Raw genomic sequence first — 22,739 nt, 5'->3', positions numbered from 1 at the left:
GAGTTTTGTCTGTTTGAAAGGCAATAGCTCTGATACACAATAAAATGACCCCAGGAATTGAAAGAACAGAGATGCACACCAACAATATAACATAAAAAATCATATCTTTCCTGAGGTCTGAGTATTGTAGAGTACTTTTTTAATTAGACAAGTCAGTTAAGAGCAAAGTCTTATTTTACAATAGCCTACCCTGGCCAAACCCACCCCTTACCCGGACGATGCTGGGCCAATTGTGCGCCGCCCTATGGGACTCCTGATCACGGCCAGGATCGAACCAGGTTCTGTAGGGACACCACTAGCACTGAGATGCAGTGCCTTAGACCGCTGCGCCACTCGGGAGTCATGCAGGGGTAATCAGTAATCAATAAATTCACACTTAAATAAGGTTTGCCCATGCTCTCATTGACTTCCTATAACGATGGGGATTGATTTTTGCTGAGGATGCTTTAGACTAACTGAGTGTTGTTTTACTGTATTTTACTTGGAATGTAACTATTACACTATCTACAAGAAATAAACTGTTTTCACAGCATACTGCAATGAAACACTGTATTAAGCCTGATCATTTTTTTTATTTTTTACATTTTACCACATAAACCCAATACAAGCAAATAGTTGCAGACAAAATGGGGGAAATTATCCACATCTGATCAAATGAGCTTAACCTGCATGTAGCACATTGCTTGGATTATTGAAAAGCTTAATATGACTGGTGATATTTAAGTGATAACATACAGCAAAATCAAGATATGGAATGATTAAGCAATCATGAATCTTTTGATATTGTTGAAATACTTATGCCCTGTAAATTACCCTTCTCCAAGGGCCTTATCTAGAGGTGCAATAATTGTTTTATAAATGAGGCTAGGATATGGTATTTAACGTATTATTTAAATACTTTAAAGGCACATTCAGTACATTACTTGTTCCCCTTGTGGACTCATTTGACAGCTGTTGTTTCATTATTCAAAACAATGCCTTCTATTCTGTATTCAAAGCGTTGAACATTTAAATTGAGGGATTATCACAATATCAGGTGAGTTGAAGAGCACTCTTTGAAGTCGTCCCCAATACTGCAGTGGTAAAACTCAATGGGAAAAGTCAGAGCTTGGCCTGGTCGTAATTGCATGAATACTTAAATATCCTCTTATCTGAAATGTGAAAGCTGAATGATTTTCTGTTAACAGCTAGCACAGAGACAGGTCACCTTATTCACAGGGGGATAACCTCTGCAGATGTGTGCCAGGGCCTCATTTTTGACAAAGTGAGGAATGAACATGGTTTCCTCTTGAAGCCTAATAAACACAACCTTGGTTTTCAAATGTACTCTGATTTGGATTATCCTCTGTTGAAATTACAACTGTTGTTGTGACCCACCTCTTAAAGTTAGAGTGGAAATGTCATGTTAATTTATCTCTTTGTCAAAAAAGAAACCCAGTTCCTTCCTGTCCAATAAGAAACACTCAATTTAGTTATCCATTGCAAAACATTTTAAAGCGTTTTTTTCTGTTGTGTGCCCTAATGAACATGACCCAGGTATGTTAGTCTAATTTAAACAGCACAAGCCTTTTACCCAAATGCATACTGGATTGGTATAGTGGACTGTGGCACAGTGGTGTCCGCATCAAACACTGTCTATGAAACATCTCAATAGATGGAGGGGGGAGGGCTCATTATTATTTTTTTGTTTACCTGTGCTACAGACAGCTATATCGGTCCGCTAATACAGCACTACTTTTGTGAAGAAAAAAAATGTGCGTGTTCACACGTGGCAAGTGTTTGCACATTCACTCAAAATATGCACCCAGGGGGGTTCCAGGACCGAGTTTGGAAAACCCTGTTCTAGATAACTTGAAACAGTCTAACCAGGTCTTGTAACTTCAAATTGCCTAGGCTAGCTATTGCTAGCCAACTTCATTCACCAATTAGCTTCAGCTGGCTGGTGTGGGACTCTGGCAGAGTTGGTTTGACTTTGGATAGCCTATCTTTGGGGCTAGTTAGGATCTGTCAAAAAATTACACAATGTAAATGGGACAATATTTTTATGTTGGACACCTCTCATCTCATTAAATACTTTCAATATTTGTATATGAATTTCTACAATGTATTGTTGGTTTGAGGTTAAGTTATTGAAATTCAGAGCTATTGAAATGCCCTATAGGGATATCGAAGTCAAACCAAATTGACCATGGGCATTAAGAGCGGTTCGCGTGCAGCTGCACTCTGAATTGATGATTATTGAGCTGCCAGCTGTGGGCAGGATTGAAATGAACCCAACCCAAGGAAAACCGTTACGGTACCCTTCATTCCGTTACATACTTTTTCCCCTATCATCTCGCAAATCTGGGTTTTGGACAAGACTGACTTTATGACCAAAATTATCCTATTTACTCAAATCGATACCGCATAGGCTGTTTTTAAAAGGAGAAGTTGGTTTTTAGGGGCAGTTGCTCTTTAACTCAAATGTGTAATTTTAAGTCTGTTAACATCAGGAAACATCAGGAAATTGCAAATAATAGTGACTATATAAATGGTCTTGGTTAATGCCAAATTGTATAATCAAAAATAATGAACACACAGTACATTTTACATGAAGAAATAATTCCATGTTCTGAGCTGCTTAGACAGGCAACCAACACACTCCATGCTGTCACCAATGTGCCACTCTTACTAAGACTTGAAAATAGCAACACAGTATTGTCACATAAATACTCAAGTTAGATTCAAACAAAACACAAATGGATGTAGCCTGGTGAGTTTTAGTATGCAATGCTCTTTTTTTGTCATAGAGCTGAAACATTCTTAAAACTGGTTTTACCCATAAAAGTATTGATTATTTGTAAACTGGCCACCTTAAAACACAGGTTAATTTTGACATGCAGCACAATCATACTCTCTGCACATCATCAAACAAGTGTGTGAAAACTAAACTACACACCGGCTCTACCAATAAGATCAAAAGGAATCCTATTTTCTCCAAATATACACACAATTTACTCATTTCTATAATACTGTTATATTGGTTCACACCACCTCAGTTTCAAAAAGTAGATAATTAGATTGCAAACATCTCTTTTTTAATCTATTGTTTTGACAAGAATCAACAACAGTGATGGCATCTAAATTAATTGACAACATTATAAACTATGCCATACTGTGCTTCATTGAAGTAATTTCACATATCCAGATTCACGTTTTAAATCGTTTTTTTGTTGTTGTTTTTTTTACAGTGTTTTCACAAAGGAAGATAATAAATATATTTCTGACCCATTTTGCATCATACTTACATTTAAACAAGATTATATGGTGCAGTATTTTCATATACCACAAAACAGGCTGAAAACAATTCCAGTAAAAACAAAATAATAAAAACAGAAAATTAATCAAACAAAAATGTCTTCACTATATATTTTAAAAACAAAACACTACACAATCAAAAATAACAGCAAGTACAGTATTTGTGCTTTCAGATTTATATCTCGATGGCTATGTTGTCTCCGGTTTTATAGTACACGTTTTGTTCATTAGACCAATCTGTGTTTTAAGAAGTTGGCAGACATAATTCCCTTGTCCTGTGGAAGATATGATTCATAAAACTCAAACTGAAACACATCATAATGCATAAATCCTCTTTATCCTCCATTTACCAATCCCATTTTGGTTATTTAAATGTTTGATCTTAAATTAGAAGGCTAATGTTATTTGTCAATTTCGGGATGGAAAGTATTTCCATCTGTCTAGATCCAGAGTTAGTCAGTGTTAAATGTTGTCTTAAACGTTACTATATTGGAAGATCTTTACTAATACCTAAGTATCCCTTCATCAGAGGTCTTCCTCTTCATGTTCAGGACCTCTGTAAACTTGTAAACGCATCTCTCTCAAACCATAGAAATACAAATGAAAAACTGTAAACTTATACTGTATTGTCCTCAGAGAGGAAAACTGTCTTCCCTTCAGTATTGAAAATGAGTGAGCTGTTTTCTGATGAAATGGTAATTATGTAAATTATATTACCCCCCCAGACTACAGTATGTTACCAGTACTAACGTAAACACTTGCTACTCTGTTCACTGCCTGGTCAAATATGAGTGTCAAGTTATATCATACATTTAGGACCCCTGCCTGAAAATAAAGAGTACTATTCCAATAGTCAAAAGAGGAAAAATTATTTGGGACAGAGAACATGTTATGGGGGTGTGATGAAAGGCTCTGCATTCAAATAGAATATGGCCAAGATCAAATATGTCTGAAATGTTCCCTTTCCAATGTCTATTGTACAGCATTTCAGCTATTGTATTATTATAATAGCACATCTCAAAATATGTCATCATTCTACCATGCTCTAACCTTAATTTGTAATGAATGGTATCTAAAATTATGCTTTCCTTTTTAACCCTGTATACTTTCAATACTGGCCACAACATTGGTATGGAAATGATGCATTGATGTATTGAGGGACACACAATGGCATCTTTTGAGCCATTTACAAAAACTGAGATGAAAATGTCAATTTCCGCATCACCACCTCCTGGTGAGAGAATAATAAAATAACTCATTTCAGAGCTTTCATGGTCTTTGAAAGGGGACAATGAGCACTGATTCACAAAGTGGACAATCAAAATAAAAAAACTAACGATTTTTAAGTATTTACATGATGAGAAATTCAACAGAAATAAAACGATCATCCCCACATAAGTAATGCTGATTATATCCCACACTGCTTTCAACAAACTGTACTAGATTTGATCCAGACATGAGCATTGTCAAAGGATTCATAAATGCTTGAAGGGCTCTTTACAGTCATTGTGTATGGCTGCCCTTCCACTAGTACACACTGATGAAGGAGGAGAGAGCCAGGATCAGGTACCGACAGGCCAGCAGGACTTCCGCTCTTCCTGTACTCCCATATGGCGCAGTGTTTGGTGCTGCGGGCAGGAAACAAGAGACACACTGATTAGTATGATTGCACTTTCACCACACCACACCTCTTTTTTGTTCAGTCATTTGTTTCAGTCGTTAGCAAACCACCAATAACTGCTACCGTTTACCTAAGCTCTTATGAAGAGTGTGAGTTAGATGACAAACAAATCCATTCTGTTCCAAGAAACAATGTTCTTGCTGTGTTAAGACACTCTTAAAACCCTGCATTTTGATATCTCAATTCATGTTTAAACCATATTCCTTCCCTCTATTGAGTCCTTTTATATATGTGGAAACATACATGTGACTCTCATATTGACACAGTAGGTAAAAGAGGTAACAGGAAACGAGGAGAGGAGGAAAAGAAGCAAGTAATTCTACTTGAATGTGGCGCTTGAATGTGCTAGTCAGACACAGCTGTGCTCTCTGCTTTCTAAGGAAATTATGATCCTGACCAGTGGAAAAAATACAAAATAGCCAGACTACAGTATGTTACCAGTACAAACGTAAACACTTGCTACTCTGTTCACTGCCTGGTCAAATACGAGTGTCAAGTATATATCACACATTTAGGACCCCTGCCTGAAAAGAAAGATGACTAATCCAATAGTCAAAAGAGGAAAAATACTTTGGGACAGACACATTTTATGAGGGTGTGATGAAGGTCTCTGCATTTAAATAGAATATGGCCAAGATCAAATGCACTCTTAAAAGGCTGCATTTTGACATCTCAATGAATGTTTCAACCATATTCCTTCCCTCTATTGAGTTCTTTCATGTATGCGGAAATATACGTGTGACTGATATTGACACCGTAGGTATAATAGGCAACAAGGGAAGAAGGAGAGGAGGGAAGGAAGCAACAAATGCTACATGAATGTGGTATTTGAATGTGTTAATCAGTCGCAGCTGTGCCATCTGCTGTTTCCAAGGAAATTCTGATCCTGACCAGTGGACACTAGTACAGTGGTGCTTCATGAGCAAACACATCTCTCTGGTCTCTGGAGAGATGCTTCAGAGCAGGAGGGAATGGAAAGGCTTTCATTTCGAGGGAGGGGGAGGATCACACACATACACACACACGTGCTACCCGGCAGGCTCAGCTCTACCTGGGGAAATCATGTGGAGCACAGCCCATCACAGTAGGGTGCCTCTATTTACACACCTATGTAATTAGTTCAGAATGTAATTCCTCCGATGTGGACTTTGGTTTGCATATACATACTGCACTGGTGTATACGCAAGCAGTTACTTACTCTCTTACATACACACAAGCAAACACACATTGCAACAACTTCCACAAATGTCTTCAGATTTGTCCACACACATCTGTATTTTATATGTTGAGGATCAATATCATGTTGAGCTGTTGTCAATTTATTTTGTGTTTGAATTCAATAAGATCCTGTAATGGATTATATATCTTAGTGTCATGTGGTGAGTTGCTTAATGACAGGAAAGTGTAGTACTTATTTCAATTGGTTGGTGTTCACATAACTTGGTTGTGACAGATATTTTTGTGAATTTCAGAAATTTGACAGCAAATGTGAAAAGCTACACATCCCATTTCAGCCTGCTATCTTTCCTGAATTTTGCTCTGGTATTATGCTTGTTGTTTACCTATTACTGTGAAAACTGTACTCTCCAACAAATGGAAAGCAAAAAAGAAAGGTTTGAATAGAGGAGAGAAAATTGTGCAAATTGTGATGGGGTTTGTAAGATGCATGAGCAGGCTGTGGACTGCAGCCTCTCTCTTTCTCGCTTTGCTCCCATCCATAGCGGAGGATAATGACACAGTTTTCCTGGGCTGCTAGAGCCGAGCTGGTTACCATGGCAACAGCTCATGTCCTGCATGGCCCTATTGCCGGAGCTTGAGTGTGCATTGTGCAGCCATGCTAACAAAATAATTTGGGGGCCATATAAGCAGATCCTCTTCCCCTTCTCGGCTATAGGATTCCTTATCCGAGCTGTGGACATGGCATGGCATGGCTGCTGGGTCAAAAGCACAATCAGCGTAATCTCCTGTACAATTTTCTTTTTAGCCTCTTTTTTTAAGTACATGTGCATAATAATAACATCTATCCTGAGTGTTTCATCTGGTCTACAGTCAAGTGTGCCAACAAACACCATACCCTTCTCTAGCAGAAGTAATTAAAGAGAGTCTATATTACCTGCTTCTAAGCAGTGCTTTATTTTGTGCTTGTTTAATATCCCCCTGCGCCTTTTCTAAACCGGGCATCCATTGTTTTGACTGTGTGGGTTGCAACTTGCCATTTTAATTAACTCCCCAACCAGGATCTGCCTCGAACACGATTCCTCTCAGCTTTTAACATGAAGGGAATGGGAGGGAGGGATGGAGAGGGGAGGGGGAAAGGGAGAGAGAGAGAGAGAGATAATTGTGCATGTACATCAGCAAAGCTACAATGAAGCACTAGAATCCAAGACAATATATCACACAGAAAACAAGGCGATGAATCAAGCCTGTTCAGAGAAAAGTGCGTTCTGAAAGGAAATAGGCTAGTGGCACGGCATCCACATTTTTTTAGATACCCATACCTGAGGTAGAACAAAACACAACCATGATTTTTTTTCAATCTCTAATGTCTCCCATTAATGAAAAGGATGGTTGTGAAAAAAAATTGTACTGCAAAAGTGGTTACATTTATAGCTATTGTGAACTATAAACTCAAAACATCCAGAATGATGCCAGGCTGGAGGGTGGTGGGCCACATAAGCTCATGTAACCCAATATTGCAAGCTCTGATTTTGTAAAAAATTAGGAATACAAATAGTCAATTGTCTGTCCTACATACACAAACCAAACAACATTAGGATATCTTAATGCTTCCTAGAAATATAGACCTGTAAGCACAGAGATAAAATATGCGGACATAGAAAGTTCTCTCGCTGCCAAAACTTTGATAAGTCAAAGTTGCTCTCATTTAGTGCTGTATGGTCCTGCCTGACAAGAATACATATATTTACACGTCTTTTGATGTTGTGCTATTGTTATCGACTCTAAAAATCTAATCAAATTAAATTGTATTTGTCACATGCGGCGAATACATAAAAAAATAATGGAGAGCCGCACACTCTAGCAGCTCAGATGCAAAAATATTTATGTCCAAAGTTTCGAGAGACAAGCTGTTTTCATCAGGGTATAATGACAGACACTGTGGGATGACTCATTTATATAGTGTCAAAAGACACACAGGTGTCTGTAATCATGGCCGGGTGTGGGCTGATATCATTGGTTAATTCTCATATATTAAAATAGTATAAAAAAAACATAAATGGATAGTTTCCAACCATAGATACAATTTGGCTACATAAGCCTACAAACATTTACAATAGCAAAATCACAAGAATCACCAAATGAATCGGCTTCAGACCAAAGTCTACTTTGAGACCGAAGGGAGCAAGGGTCTTTAAATTAAAGATCCAGTCAGCCTCTCATTTCAACAATAAATTGTTGAGGTCACCCCATCTTCTAGGGAGGGTGACATGTTCGAAATTACTTGTGTAATGCACAAAGTAGATGTCCTAACAGACTTGCCAAAACTATAGTATGTTAACCAGAAATGTGTAAACTTCTGACGTCATCTGTATATACAGTTGAAGTCGGAAGTTTACATACACTTGGAGTCATTAACTTGTTTTTCAACCACCTCACAAATTTCTTGTTAACAAACTATAGTTTTGGCAAGTCGGTTAGGATATCTACTTTGTGCATGACACAAGTAATTTTTCCAACAATTGTTTACAGAAAGATTATTTCACTTATAATTCACTGAATCACAATTCCAGTGGGTCAGAAGTTTACATACACTAAATTGACTGTGCCTTTAAATAGTTTGGAAAATTCCAGAAATTGATGTCATAGCCTATCAGAAGCTTCTAAAGCCAATTGACATAATTTGAGTCAATTGGAGGTGTACCTGTAGATGTATTTCAAGGCCTACCTTCAAACTCAGTGCCTATTTTCTTGACATTATGGGAAAATCAAAAGAAATCAGCCAGGACCTCGGAAAAAAAACTCCACGAGTCTGGTTCATCCTTGGGAGCAATTTCCAAACGCCTGTAGTTACCACGTTCATCTGTATAAAACATAGTATGCAAGTATAAACACCATGGGACCACGCAGCCGTCATACCGCTCAGGAAGGAGACGCATTCTGTCTCCTAGAGATTAATATACTTTGGTACGAAGAGTGCAAATCAATCCCAGAACAACAGCAAAGGACCTTCTGAAGATGCTGGAGGAAACCGGTACAAAAGTATCTATTTCCACAGTAAAACGAGTCCTATATCGACATAACCTGAAAGGCCGCTCAGCAAGGAAGAAGCCACTGCTCCAAACCGCCAAACGGGTTGCAACAGCCGTACTTTTTGGAGAAATATCCTCTGGTATGATGAAACAAAAATAGAACTGTTTGGCCATAATGACCATTGTTATGTTTGGAGGAAAAAGGGTTGCAAGCCGAAGAACACCATCCCAACCGTGAAGCACGGGAGTGGCAGCTTCATGTTGTCGGGGTGCTTTGCTGCAGGAGGGACTGGTGCACTTCACAAAATAGATGGCATCATGAGGACGGAAAATGATGTGGATATATTGAAGCAACATCTCAAGACATCAGTCAGGAAGTTAAAACCTCTACAGGATCGGTGTTCCCCCCGCAGGACGGTTGAGCTAACATAGGCTAAGTAACAAGAACATTTTCCAGGACATAAACATATCTGATATTGGCAGAAAGCTAAAATTATTGGTAATCTAACTGCACTGTCCAATTTACAGTAGGTATTACAGCGAAATAATACCATGCTATTGTTTGAGGAGAGTGCACAGCTATGAACTTGAAAATGTATAATAAACCAATTAGGCACATTTGGGCAGTCTTGATACACAATTTTGAACAGAAATGCAATGGCTCATTGGATTAGTCTAAAACTTTGCACATACACTGCTGCCATCACCTCTTTATTTAGAAATAAGCTTTGATTCATTGCTAGTCCAATATGGCTGCCTGAATTCAACATAACCTTACACTGGCTCACTGCATTTCTGATGGGCATAGGGATGTTCCGGTGCACTCTTTTGCTGTTTGGGTTGAGCTGGCACATAAAAAAAGTAATATTTTTTCTCTTTAAAAAAAAAACATGTCCACTATCCTCTCTTGGCTGTCTGCCCTGGAGTTGCCATATGGTGACTGTCAGGAGGAGTGGGCTGTGCCCAACTACACAAGCGGCAATGAGTAAACACAACAAATGAGTTCATGTTTCAGATGCTTTAACTTTGGCTCTTAGCGTCTCTGGCATTCTAGTCCACAACCATTCAGGCAAGAGGGTGGTTAAAGATGGCGGCCACCTGTAGACTCTTGCGGCGGTGTGGCCTCACTGGCAGAGTCCGTAACTCTCTGTCTGTGGAAGGCGAGCGCGAAAAACAGTGTAAGTGGGCGAGTAGGCACGCTGTGGCTGTCTTCCTAACTGCCTCACTTGAGTGAGGTTCAGGCTGCACTTTTGTGCCGGTCGGTTGATTAGGGAATGCTTGCATGTGTGCTGATTAGTAATTCTGCACCAGTGTGTTGGGTGAGCAGACCTGTGGGGCCGACTTCGGCTGGCCTGGTGCTGAAGATAATGCAGCCTTCCACAGTGTTGAACTGAGTGCCGCTGTCCACTGTACTGCAGCCAGTGCCACTGTCTGCTCATCGTACCCTGGTTGAACATAATGAGGTGGGTGGCTCTGTCCATTGTGCTGCACTGGGAGTCCATCAGTCACACCTATACCTTCTCCAAGTCGTCTTCCCAGGTCCCGATGTGGCCGTAGGACAATGTCCATCAGCCTTTGATACAGTGGCTTGCGAAATAATTCATTTTCCCTATTTTGTTGCCTTACAACCTGGAATTAAAATTGATTTTTTTTGGGGGGGGGGAGTTGTATCATTTGATTTACACAACATGCCTACCACTTTGAAGATGCAAAATATTTTTTATTGTGAAATAAACATGAAATAAGACAAAAAAAATAAAATATGAGCGTGCATAACTATTCACCTCCCCAAAGTCAATACTTTGTAGAGCAACCTTCTGCTGCAATTACAGCTGCAAGTCTCTTGGGGTATGTATTGGCACATCTAGCCACTGGGATGTTTGAATTTTGCCCATTCTTCAAGGCAAAACTGCTCCAGCTCCTTCAAGTTGGATGGGTTCCGCTGGTGTACAGCCATATTTAAGTCATACCACAGATTCTCAATTGGACTGAGGTCTGGGCTTTGACTAGGCCATTCCAAGAAATTTAAATGTTTCCCCTTAAACCACTCGAGTGTGGCTTTAGCAGTATGCTTAGGGTCCTTGCCCTGCTGGAAGGTGAACCTCCGTCCCAGTCTCAAATCTCTGGAAGACTGAAACAGGTTACCCGCAGCATTTTCCCTGTATTTAGCGCCAGCAATCATTCCTTCAATTCTGACCAGTTTCCTAGTCGCTGCCAATGATAAACAACATGGTTTTCTCGGGGTGATGAGAGGTGTTGGGTTTGCGCCAGACATAGCGTTTCCCTTGATGGCCAAAAAGCTACATTTTAGATTCATCTGACCAGAGTACTTTCTGACAAGGTAAAAATCTGTCATTCTGCCGCTGAACAAGGCAGTTAACCAACTGTTCCTAGGCCGTCATTGAAAATAAGATTTTGTTCTTAGCTGACTTGCCTAGTTAAATAAGGGTAAAATAAAATACAAAAAATCCATGTGTTTGGGAGTCTCCCACATGCCTTTTGGCGAAAACCAAACGTGATTGCTTATTTTTTTCTTTAACCTCTCTGGGATATTCGGGACGGTAGCGCCCCCCCCCGCCAACAGCCAGTGAAAGAGCAGGGCGCCAAATTCAAAACAACAAAAATCTCATAATTAAAATTACTCAAGCATACAAGTATTTCACATAATTTTAAAGATACAATTCTCGTTAATCCAGCCACAGTGTCTGATTTCAAAAAGGCTTTACAGTGAAAGCACCACAAACGATTATGTTAGGTCACCACCAAGTCACAGAAAAACACAGCCATTTTTCCAGCCAAAGAGAGGAGTCACAAAAAGCAGAAATATAGATGAAATTAATCACTAACCTTTGATGATCTTCATCAGATGACACTCATAGGACTTCATGTTACACAATACATGTATGCTTTGTTCGATAAAGTGGATATTTATATCCAAAAATCTCATTACATTGTTATGTTCAGTAGTTCCAAAACATGCGGAGATATTGCAGAGCCACATCAATTTACAGAAATACTCATAATAAACGTTGATAAAAGATACAACTATTATACATGTAACTTTAGATAAACTTCTCCTTAATGCAACCGCTGTGTCAGATTTCAAAAAAGCTTTACGGAAAAAGCATACCATGCAATAATCTGAGTGCGGCGCTCAGAGACTAAAACAGCCAAAGAGATATCCGCCATGTTATGGAGTCAACATCAGTCAGAAATAGCATTATAAATATTCCTTTACCTTTGATTCTCCCCATCAGAATGCACTCCCAGGAATCACAGTTCCACAATAAATGTTTGATTTGTTTGATAAAATGTATGTCCAAATAGTGTGTTTGGTAAACAAATCCAAACGAGCCGAAAGGTTCGAAAAGTTATATTACAGGCCGTAGAAACATGTAAAACGAAGTATAGAATCAATCTTTAGGATGTTTTTATCATAAATCTTCAATAATGTTCCAACCGGAGAATTCCTTTGTCTGTAGAAAAGCAATGGAACGAAAGCTAACTTTCACATGACCGCGCGTCACGAGTTTGTGGCAATCTGCCAGACACCTGGCTCAATCCCCTCTCCTTCGGCCACCCTTCACAGTAGAAGCATCAAACAAGGTCCTAAATTCTGTTGACATCTAGTGGAAGCCTTAGGAAGTGCAAAATTACCCCACAGACACTGTATATTGGAATGGCAATGAGTTGAAAAACTACAAACCTCAGATTTCCCACTTCCTGGTTGGATTTTTCTCAGGTTTTCACCTGCCATATGAGTTCTGTTATACTCACAGACACCATTCAAACTGTTTTAGAAACTTCAGAGTGTTTTCTATCCAAATACAATTATATGCATATTCTAGCTTTTATGGCTGAGTAGCAAGCAGTTTACTCTGGGCACCTTATTCATCCAAGCTACTCAATACTGCCCCCAGTCACCAAGAAGTTAAGCAATGGCTTTTTCTGGCCACTCTTCCGTAAAGCCAAGCTATGTGGAGTGTACGGCTTAAAGTGGTCCTATGGACAGATACTCCAATCTCTGCTGTGGAGCTTTGCAGCTCCTTCAGGGTTATCCTTTCTCTCTTTGTTGCCTCTCTGATTAATGCCCTCCTTGCCTCGTCCGTGAGTGTATGTGGGCGGCCCTCTCTTGGCAGGTTTGTTGTGGTTCCATATTCTTTCAATTTTTTTTTATAATGATTTCTTGGTGCTCCGTGGGATGTTCAAAGTTTCTGACATTTTTTAAATATTTTTTCTCCACAACTTTGTCCCTGACCTGTTTGGAGAGCTCCTTGGTCTTCATGGTGCCGCTTGCTTGGTGGTGCCCCTTGCTTAGTGGTGTTGCAGATTCTGGGGCCTTTCAGAACAGGTGTACAGTTGACGTCAGAAGTTTACATACATACATTTAAAATTCCCTGTCTTAGGTCAATTAGGATCACCACTTATTTTAAGAATGTAACATTTCAGAATAATAGTAGAGAATGATTTATTTCAGCTTTAATTTCTTTCATCACATTCCCAGTGGGTCAGAAGAACACATACACTCAATTTGTATTTGGTAGCATTGCCTTTAAATTGTTTAACTTGGGTCAAATGTTTAGGGTAGCCTTCCACAAGCTTCCTCCAATTATTTGAGTGAATTTCGGCCCATTCCTCCTGACAGAGCTTGTGTAACTGAGTCTGGTTTGTAGGCCTCCTTGCTTGCACACGCTTTTTCAGTTCTGCCCACATATTTTCTATAGGATTGAGGTCAGGGCTTTGTGATGGCCACTCCAATACCTTGATGTTGTTGTCCTTAAGCCATTTTGCCACAACTTTGGAAGTATGCTTGGGGTCATTGTCCATTTGGAAGACCCATTTGCGACCAAGTGAAATCAATTAGGGATCATAGCTTTCACCTGGATTCACCTGGATAGTCTAAGTCATGGAAAGAGCAGGTGTTCTTAATGTTTTGTACTCTCAGTGTATATAGAGGTGATTAAACCACCATTTAACCTCTTGAATCTATGGGGGCGCTATTTCATTATTGGATAAAAAAACGTGCCCATTTTAAGCGCAATATTTAGTCACGAAAAGATGCTTGAATATGCATATATGCAGCTTTGGAAAGAAAACACTAACGTTTCCAAATCTGCAAAGATATTGTCTGTGAGTGCCCCAGAACTGATGCTACAGGCGAAACCAAGATTAAACTTCAAACAGGAAGTGAACAAAATTTCTGAGGCGCTGTTTTCCATTGTCTCCTTATATGGCTGTGAATGCGCCAGGAACGAGCCTACACTTTCTGCCATTTCCCTAAGGTGTCTGCAGCATTGTGACGTATTTGTAGGCATATCATTGGAAGATTGGCCATAAGAGACTACATTTACCAGGTGTCCGCCCGGTGTCATTTGTCAAAATTGGTGCGTAATCTTCAGCTGCAAGCATTCTTCCATGGGATTCAGAGGAGAGAGCAGACTTCCACGAACGTTATATCATCGAAGAGATATGTGAAAAACATCTTGAGGATTGATTCTAAACAACGTTTGCCATGTTTCAGTCGATATTATGGAGTTAATTTGGAAAAAAGTTTGGCGTTTTGATGACTGAATTTTCTTTTTTTTTTATAAATTTTTTTTTTCTTCCGTTTTGAACTAAACTGAGCGATTTCTCATACACAAAGAATCTTTTTGGAAAAACTGAACATTTGCTATCTAACTGAGAGTCTCCTCATTGAAAACATCCGAAGTTCTTCAAAGGTAAATTATTTTATTTATGCTTTTCTTGTTTTTGTGAAAATGTTGCCCGCTCAATGCTACGCTAAATGCTACGCTAGCTATCAACACTGTTACACAAATGCTTGTTTTGCTATGGTTGAAAAGCATATTTTGAAAATCTGAGATGACAGTGTTGTTAACAAAAGGCTAAGCTTGAGAGCTAGCATATTTATTTCATTTCATTTGCGATTTTCATGAATAGTTAACGTTGCGTTATGGTAATGATCTTGAGGCTGTATTCTAGTATCAAGATTAATCAGTTACCAAAAAGTCAAGCTTATATTCATCATAAATATTCATAGTTTATATTTCCGCCAATTGTTTCTGTGTTTACAGGTCTATATTTCCAATGTGCATTAAGATATCCTGATGCTGTTTGTTTGTGTAAGTAGGGCAGACAGATTATTTACTTGTATTACACATTTTTGCAATTTATGTTGCTAACCCCCCTTCCAACCAGACAATATTCTGAAGCTTTTGAGTTTAGGGGGTGTGTCACAATATCTATAAATTTAACCACTTTTGCAGTAAAATATTTTCACGGTCATCCATTTCATAAATGAGGTAATGAGTTAATGAAGGGTTCAAGCCTCACCCCATTCTAAACAATTTATTTAACCTTTAATTTTAAAAGTTTTTCTCTGAACAATCGTCACTGTTGACACAAATAATGAATCATTCTGAAATATGCCACACAGGCACAAGTGTTAGTCACACTGTAATTCATTTGAATGTCATCAATCAAATATAGGGTTGCAAAGTTACCTGTAATTTACCAAAGTTACCGGAAACAGGTCATCTATGGCAACTTTGGTGATTTATACTTGAATAACTTTTTTAAAATTCGGAGTTTCTAGTGAATATACCACATTGTTCAAGAGAAAATTAAATTAGCCAATTGGAAACTGGGGACAATTAGGTGACCATGATGGTATGATGCCAGATTGGGAATTTAGCCAGGACACCTGGGTTAACACCCCTACTCTTACAATAAGTGCCATGGGATCTTTAGTGACCACAGAGAGTCAGGACACCCGTTTTAACATCCCATCCAAAAGACAGCTCTCTACACAGGGCAATGTCCCCAATCACTGCCCTGGGGCATTGAGATATTTTTTTTAGACCAGAGGAAAGGGTGTCTCCTACTTGCCCTCCAACACTTCCTGCTGCATCTGGTCTCCTATCCAGGAACCAACCCTGCTTTAGCTTCAGAAGCAAGGCAGCAGTAGGATGCAGGGTGGTACGCTGCTGGCTAGAATAAACACCAATGTTATTCACTAAATTGATAATTTATATTTAGGATAATGTTTTTCAGCTTTGTCATGCTATTTTTTTTAAATCTTATTTGATTATTTTATATACAGTGCCTTGCGAAAGTATTCGGCCCCCTTGAACTTTGCGACCTTTTGCCACATTTCAGGCTTCAAACATAAAGATATAAAACTGTATTTTTTTGAGAAGAATCAACAACAAGTGGGACACAATCATGAAGTGGAACGACATTTATTGGATATTTCAAACTTTTTTAACAAATCAAAAACTGAAAAATTGGGCGTGCAAAATTATTCAGCCCCTTTACTTTCAGTGCAGCAAACTCTCTCCAGAAGTTCAGTGAGGATCTCTGAATGATCCAATGTTGACCTAAATGACTAATGATGATAAATACAATCCACCTGTGTGTAATCAAGTCTCCGTATAAATGCACCTGCACTGTGATAGTCTCAGAGGTCCGTTAAAAGCGCAGAGAGCATCATGAAGAACAAGGAACACACCAGGCAGGTCCGAGATACTGTTGTAAAGAAGTTTAAAGCCGGATTTGGATACAAAAAGATTTCCCAAGCTTTAAACATCCCAAGGAGCACTGTGCAAGCGATAATATTGAAATGGAAGGAGTATCAGACCACTGCAAATCTACCAAGACCTGGCCGTCCCTCTAAACTTTCAGCTCATACAAGGAGAAGACTGATCAGAGATGCAGCCAAGAGGCCCATGATCACTCTGGATGAACTGCAGAGATCTACAGCTGAGGTGGGAGACTCTGTCCATAGGACAACAATCAGTCGTATATTGCACAAATCTGGCCTTTATGGAAGAGTTGCAAGAAGAAAGCCATTTCTTAAAGATATCCACAAAAAGTGTCGGTTAAAGTTTGCCACAAGCCACCTGGGAGAGGTGCTCTGGTCAGATGAAACCAAAATTGAACTTTTTGGCAACAATGCAAAACGTTATGTTTGGCGTAAAAGCAACACCCTGAACACACCATCCCCACTGTCAAACATGGTGGTGGCAGCATCATGGTTTGGGCCTGCTTTTCTTCAGCAGGGACAGGGAAGATGGTTAAAATTGATGGGACGATGGATGGAGCCAAATACAGGACCATTCTGGAAGAAAACCTGATGGAGTCTGCAAAAGACCTGAGACTGGGACGGAGATTTGTCTTCCAACAAGACAATGATCCAAAACATAAAGCAAAATCTACAATGGAATGGTTCAAAAATAAACATATCCACGTGTTAGAATGGCCAAGTCAAAGTCCAGACCTGAATCCAATCGAGAATCTGTGGAAAGAACTGAAAACTGCTGTTCACAAATGCTCTCCATCCAACCTCACTGAGCTCGAGCTGTTTTGCAAGGAGGAATGGGAAAAAATGTCAGTCTCTCGATGTGCAAAACTGATAGAGACATACCCCAAGCGACTTACAGCTGTAATCGCAGCAAAAGGTGGCGCTACAAAGTATTAACTTAAGGGGGCTGAATAATTTTGCACGCCCAATTTTTCAGTTTTTGATTTGTTAAAAAAGTTTGAAATATCCAATAAATGTCGTTCCACTTCATGATTGTGTCCCACTTGTTGTTGATTCTTCACAAAAAAATACAGTTTTATATATTTATGTTTGAAGCCTGAAATGTGGCAAAAGGTCGCAAAGTTCAAGGGGGCCGAATACTTTCGCAAGGCACTGTATATTACATGTGATGAGGCCAGAGATAATTAGACACCTGTGATGATCTGAAATACCGAAAAGGGCCACTAAATGTCTTGTGATAAATTACATAAAATCCTTGAAATTTACACAAATTCTGGTAGTTTACTTGTAAATTTCCAAATTCTTCCGTAATATACCCTCCCTTTGCAACCATAATCAAATATCAACACAAAGAATAATAAACCCAAAAGTGTTTTTTTCCTTTTGCCAGGCCTTATTTTATGTTTAAAAAAAACATCTATCAACCTATACAGTACATGCCCTGCGTAGTATCCTTTACCCCCTGTATGTGACGTGAGCAGAGAACTGGAACTATGCTGTTTCATTTGGAATGAAAATGGTCAAGAAAACACTAAATCAATTGGAGCTATGAGGATCTTGAAATACTATATTTTGTCCGATGGACCCCTCTAATGCTAAGGCTTCTCTGAGCTGCTGATGATTCATGCTTGGAGTTGTTGGTGTCTCCAGGCTGTCATGGTGGCTCCATGAGCAGTAGCATCCCTATCCCCTGTGGATGGGCTCCTCGAGCTCCTGAGTGAGGAGTTCAATGTCAGTGGTTTTAGGTTCACCTGCCACCCCAAGAGAAGCCCCATGAGACCCATCTGAGCCAGGACTGAACCTAAATCCACACATCCACTGCAAACCTGGCTAAAAACACACTCACACACTCTCCATCTACCACATTGTCTCACTCAGAGTACACCAAACCCTTACAGTAAATTGTGCTTTCCAGTATTACATTCACTCTCACATTCACTCTCACAGTATACTCCCCACAGGGGATAGGGATACACACTACAGCAATACAGTATACTATTGTTTGAATAGCAACTTTAATAGCATATTTAATAATAATTTAAGTGTTTCTTAAATTCACGAATGTCAACGTAGTGTCCGAATTCCAAAATCATACATATTGTTTGTTGAAAGTACATAAAGTAGCTTACTTTACATTGACTTGCTTGCAAATTATTTACTTTATATGTGGTAACTCCACAAAACACACGATTCAAATCTCCACTAAACTTTGTATCTCAACATTTTAAATTGAAAATCAAGTTGCACATCTTGCTTATTCAAAACACAGCCTGCATTGGGAATAAACATAGTGAGTCTGTTCAATCTGGATTGATCATTGTGAAAGCAAAGGTTTTCAGTAGTGGCATAATTATCATATTACTTGAGTGCTTTGGCAAAATCCGTTAGATGTTAGGAGCCTAATGAAATGCATTGGGACACAAATGAAATGTGTCAGCACTGAAGTTAATGTTGTAGATGTAATGAGTACAGCCTCATTTTGGGCCTCGCTCTTCTAAACTCTGTCTTTCTCCCTCTCCTCTTTCTCTCTGTCTCTCTCTCACTCTCGTTTAATGTTTGTTATGCATTTTTTTTCTCTGAGGGAGCCTGTTCGAAGCCCTCAGATGTGCTGAGTCAGATATCACTTAACTCATGGCCCCTTATGATGACAGCTCCAACTGGCTGTGAAGGATTCCTTATGGGACATCAACACCACTATGCATCCTCAAGAAATGAGCTATCAACAGTCTGGATCGGATCTGAACTCAAGCCAAGAGGTATCCCTTTCCCTCCCTCTTTCCTCTCACCCGTCCTGTCCCTTTACCTGCATGGATAAAATGTACCTCAAGCCTACTTTTTAAGCCATGCATCTGTATTATGATAAAGGTGACTTGTTATTATCTATTTGTACTACTTGATGGTAGGGTTAATTTCAGAATGGGGGATTAGAGTGCTGATGGACTTACAAGATAACTTTATCATCCAAGGTTGGGCATATTTTATATTAGTTATGGTAATTTGAGCCTGGCTAGAATAATATTTATTTCTGGACAACTTTGCACAAGGGTATTAATCACAGTCTGGATTTGCTTGGATGGACATTTGCCGAACACATCAATATACAGTATAGGCAGGTGTGTTCCTTTCCAAATCACGTCTAATAAATTGAATTTACCACAGGTGGACTCCAATCAAGATGTAGAAACATCTCAAGGATGATCAATGGAAACAGAATGCACCTGAGCTCAATTTTGAGTCTCATTGCAAAGGGTCTGAATACTTGTATTTTCTATAAATTTGCTAAAACGTCTAAAAACCTGTTTGCACTCTGTTTCCACTGTGTTTGGGGTATTGTGTGTATAGATTGATGAGGAAAACATTTTATTTAATCCATTTTAGAATAAGGATGTAATGTAACAAAATGTGGAAAAAGTCAAGGGGTCTGAATACTTCCTGAACGTACTGTAAATTATTGTACCCAACTGAAAAAAGGGTTTAATGCCTGGTGATTAGCATATGATGTGGTCTAATTCTAGGTATTTTGAGTATAGTTGCATTTAATGTGAGTAGATATTTTTGCATTAGTTGTTTACGTGTTGCTGTGCGTTTTGTTGCCAACCTTACTTTGCTACCTGACAACTTTACGTTTTTTACTTTTTAATTACCGTTTATACTTTTGTTTTTTCCCTCAACTTTTTTTTCATTCAACTTTTTCACTTGTTTTTCACTTGTCCTTAGTGCTGTTTTTGATACCATCGATCACTACATTCTTTTGGAGAGATTGGAAACCCAAATTGGTCTACACGGACAAGTTCTGGCCTGGTTTAGATCTTATCTGTCGGAAAGATATCAGTTTGTCTCTGTGGATGGTTTGACCTCTGACAAATCAACTGTAAATTTCAGTGTTCCTCAAGGTTCCGTTTTAGGACCACTATTGTTTTCACTATATATTTTACCTCTTGGGGATGTCATTCAAAAACATACTGTTAACTTTCACTGCTATGCGGATGACACAGCTGTACATTTCAACGAAACATGGTGAAGCCCCAAAATTGCCCTCGCTAGAAGCCTGTGTTTCAGACATAAGGAAGTGGATGGCTGCAAACTTTCTACTTTTAAACTCGGACAAAACAGAGATGCTTGTTCTAGGTCCCAAGAAACAAAGAGATCTTCTGTTGAATCTGACAATTAATCTTAATGGTTATACAGTCATCTCAAATAAAACTGTGAAGGACCTCGGCATTACTCTGGACCCTGATCTCTCTTTTGACGAACATATCAAGACTGTTTCAAGGACAGCTTTTTTCCATCTACGTAACATTGCAAAAATCAGAAACTTTCTGTCCAAAAATGATGCAGAAAAATGTATCAATGCTTTTGTTACTTCTAGGTTAGACTACTGCAATCCTCTATTTTCCGGCTACCCAGATAAACCACTAAATAAACTTCAATTAGTGCTAAATACGGCTGATAGAATCCTGACTAGAACCAAAAAATTTGATCATATTACTCCAGTGCTAGCCTCCCTACACTGGCTTCCTGTCAAGGCAAGGGCTGATTTCAAGGTTTTACTGCTAACCTACAAAGCATTACATGGGCTTGCTCCTACCTATCTCTCTGATTTGGTCCTGCCGTACATACCTACACGTACGCTACGGTCACAAGACGCAGGCCTACTAATTGTCCCTAGATTTTCTAAGCAAACATCTGGAGGCAGGGCTTTCTCCTATAGAGCTCCATTTTTATGGAATTGTCTGCCTACCCATGTGAGAGACGCAAACTCGGTCTCAACCTTTAGGTCTTTACTGAAGTCTCATCTCTTCAGTGGGTCATATGATTGAGTGTAGTCTGGCCCAGGAGTGTGAAGGTGAACGGAAAGGCTCTGGAGCAACGAACCGCCCTTGCTGTCTCTGCCTAGCCGGTTCCCCTCTTTCCACTGGGATTCTCTGCCTCTAACCCTATTACAAGGGCTGAGTCACTGGCTTACTGGTGCTCTTTCATGCCGTCCCTAGGAGGGTGCGTCACTTGAGTGGGTTGAGTCACTGATGTGATCTTCCTATCTGGGTTGGCGTCCCCTTGGGTTGTACCATGGGGGAGATCTTTGTGGGCTTTACTCGGCCTTGTCTCAGGATGGTAAGTTGGTGGTTGAAGATATCCCTCTAGTGGTGTGGGGGCTGTGCTTTGGCAAAGTGGGTGGGGTTATATCCTTCCTGTTTGGCCCTGTATCATCGGATGGGGCCACAGTGTCTCCTGACCCCTTCTGTCTCAGCCTCCAGTATTTATGCTGCAGTAGTTTGTGTCGGGGGGCTAGGGTCAGTTTGTTATATCTGGAGTACTTCTCCTGTCCTATCCGGTGTCCTGTGTCAATTTAAGTATGCTCTCTCTAATTCTCTCTTTCTCTTTCTTTATCTCTCTCAGAGGACCTGAGCCCTAGGACCATGCCTCAGGACTACCTGGCATGATGACACCTGACCGTGCTGCTGCTCCAGTTTCAACTGTTCTGCCTGTGATTATTATTATTTAACCATGTTGGTCATTTATGAACATTTGAACATCTTGGCCATGTTCTGTTATAATCTCCACCCGGCACAGCCAGAAGAGGACTGGCCACCCCACATAGCCTGGTTCCTCTCTAGGTTTCTTCCCAGGTTTTGGCCTTTCTAGGAAGTTTTTCCTAGCCACCATGCTTCTACACCTGCATTGCTTGCTGTTTGGGGTTTTAGGCTGGGTTTCTGTACAGCACTTGGAGATATCAGTTGATGTACGAAGGGCTATATAAATAAATTTGATTTGATTTGATCTGAGCCTGTGCTATATGGTTGTTACCCCCATAGGGTACCAGTGTGTCACATGAAATATCTCGTTATTACGCCAAAACAAAACTTGGGGCCCTAAACACACTCAGTTTTACACTGAGTGAGCCGCTCCAGGTATGTACAGATAAAAGAGGTGGTGTCTTGGAGAAAGCTCCATTCATACAAGATCTTCGTTATTTCATGCAGCACTTCAAGCGGGTTTTCTCATAAAATAC

General features: G+C 39.7%; 1 protein-coding gene across 3 annotated transcripts in view; it reads right to left on the bottom strand.

The window, feature by feature from the left end:
* Positions 1–3,057: 3,057 nt before the first annotated feature.
* The window catches only part of LOC139406915 (neuronal growth regulator 1), a 397,350-nt gene continuing 377,668 nt past the window's right edge, over positions 3,058–22,739 (bottom strand). For 2 of the 3 annotated variants that reach the window (XM_071150075.1, XM_071150076.1), the window contains one exon: positions 3,058–4,925. In XM_071150075.1, coding sequence (XP_071006176.1) covers positions 4,825–4,925 — 101 coding nt within the window. In that variant the 3' untranslated portion in view covers positions 3,058–4,824. Of the gene's footprint in view, positions 4,926–7,191; positions 7,244–22,739 lie in introns of those variants that run through there. The other variant, XM_071150077.1, reaches the window with a different exon arrangement.

This window comes from Oncorhynchus clarkii, chromosome 4 (assembly GCF_045791955.1).
Source record: "Oncorhynchus clarkii lewisi isolate Uvic-CL-2024 chromosome 4, UVic_Ocla_1.0, whole genome shotgun sequence".
Lineage (NCBI taxonomy): Eukaryota > Metazoa > Chordata > Actinopteri > Salmoniformes > Salmonidae > Oncorhynchus > Oncorhynchus clarkii.
Note: the sequence above shows the minus strand (reverse complement) of the source record. Positions and strands in the feature narration are given on the sequence as shown.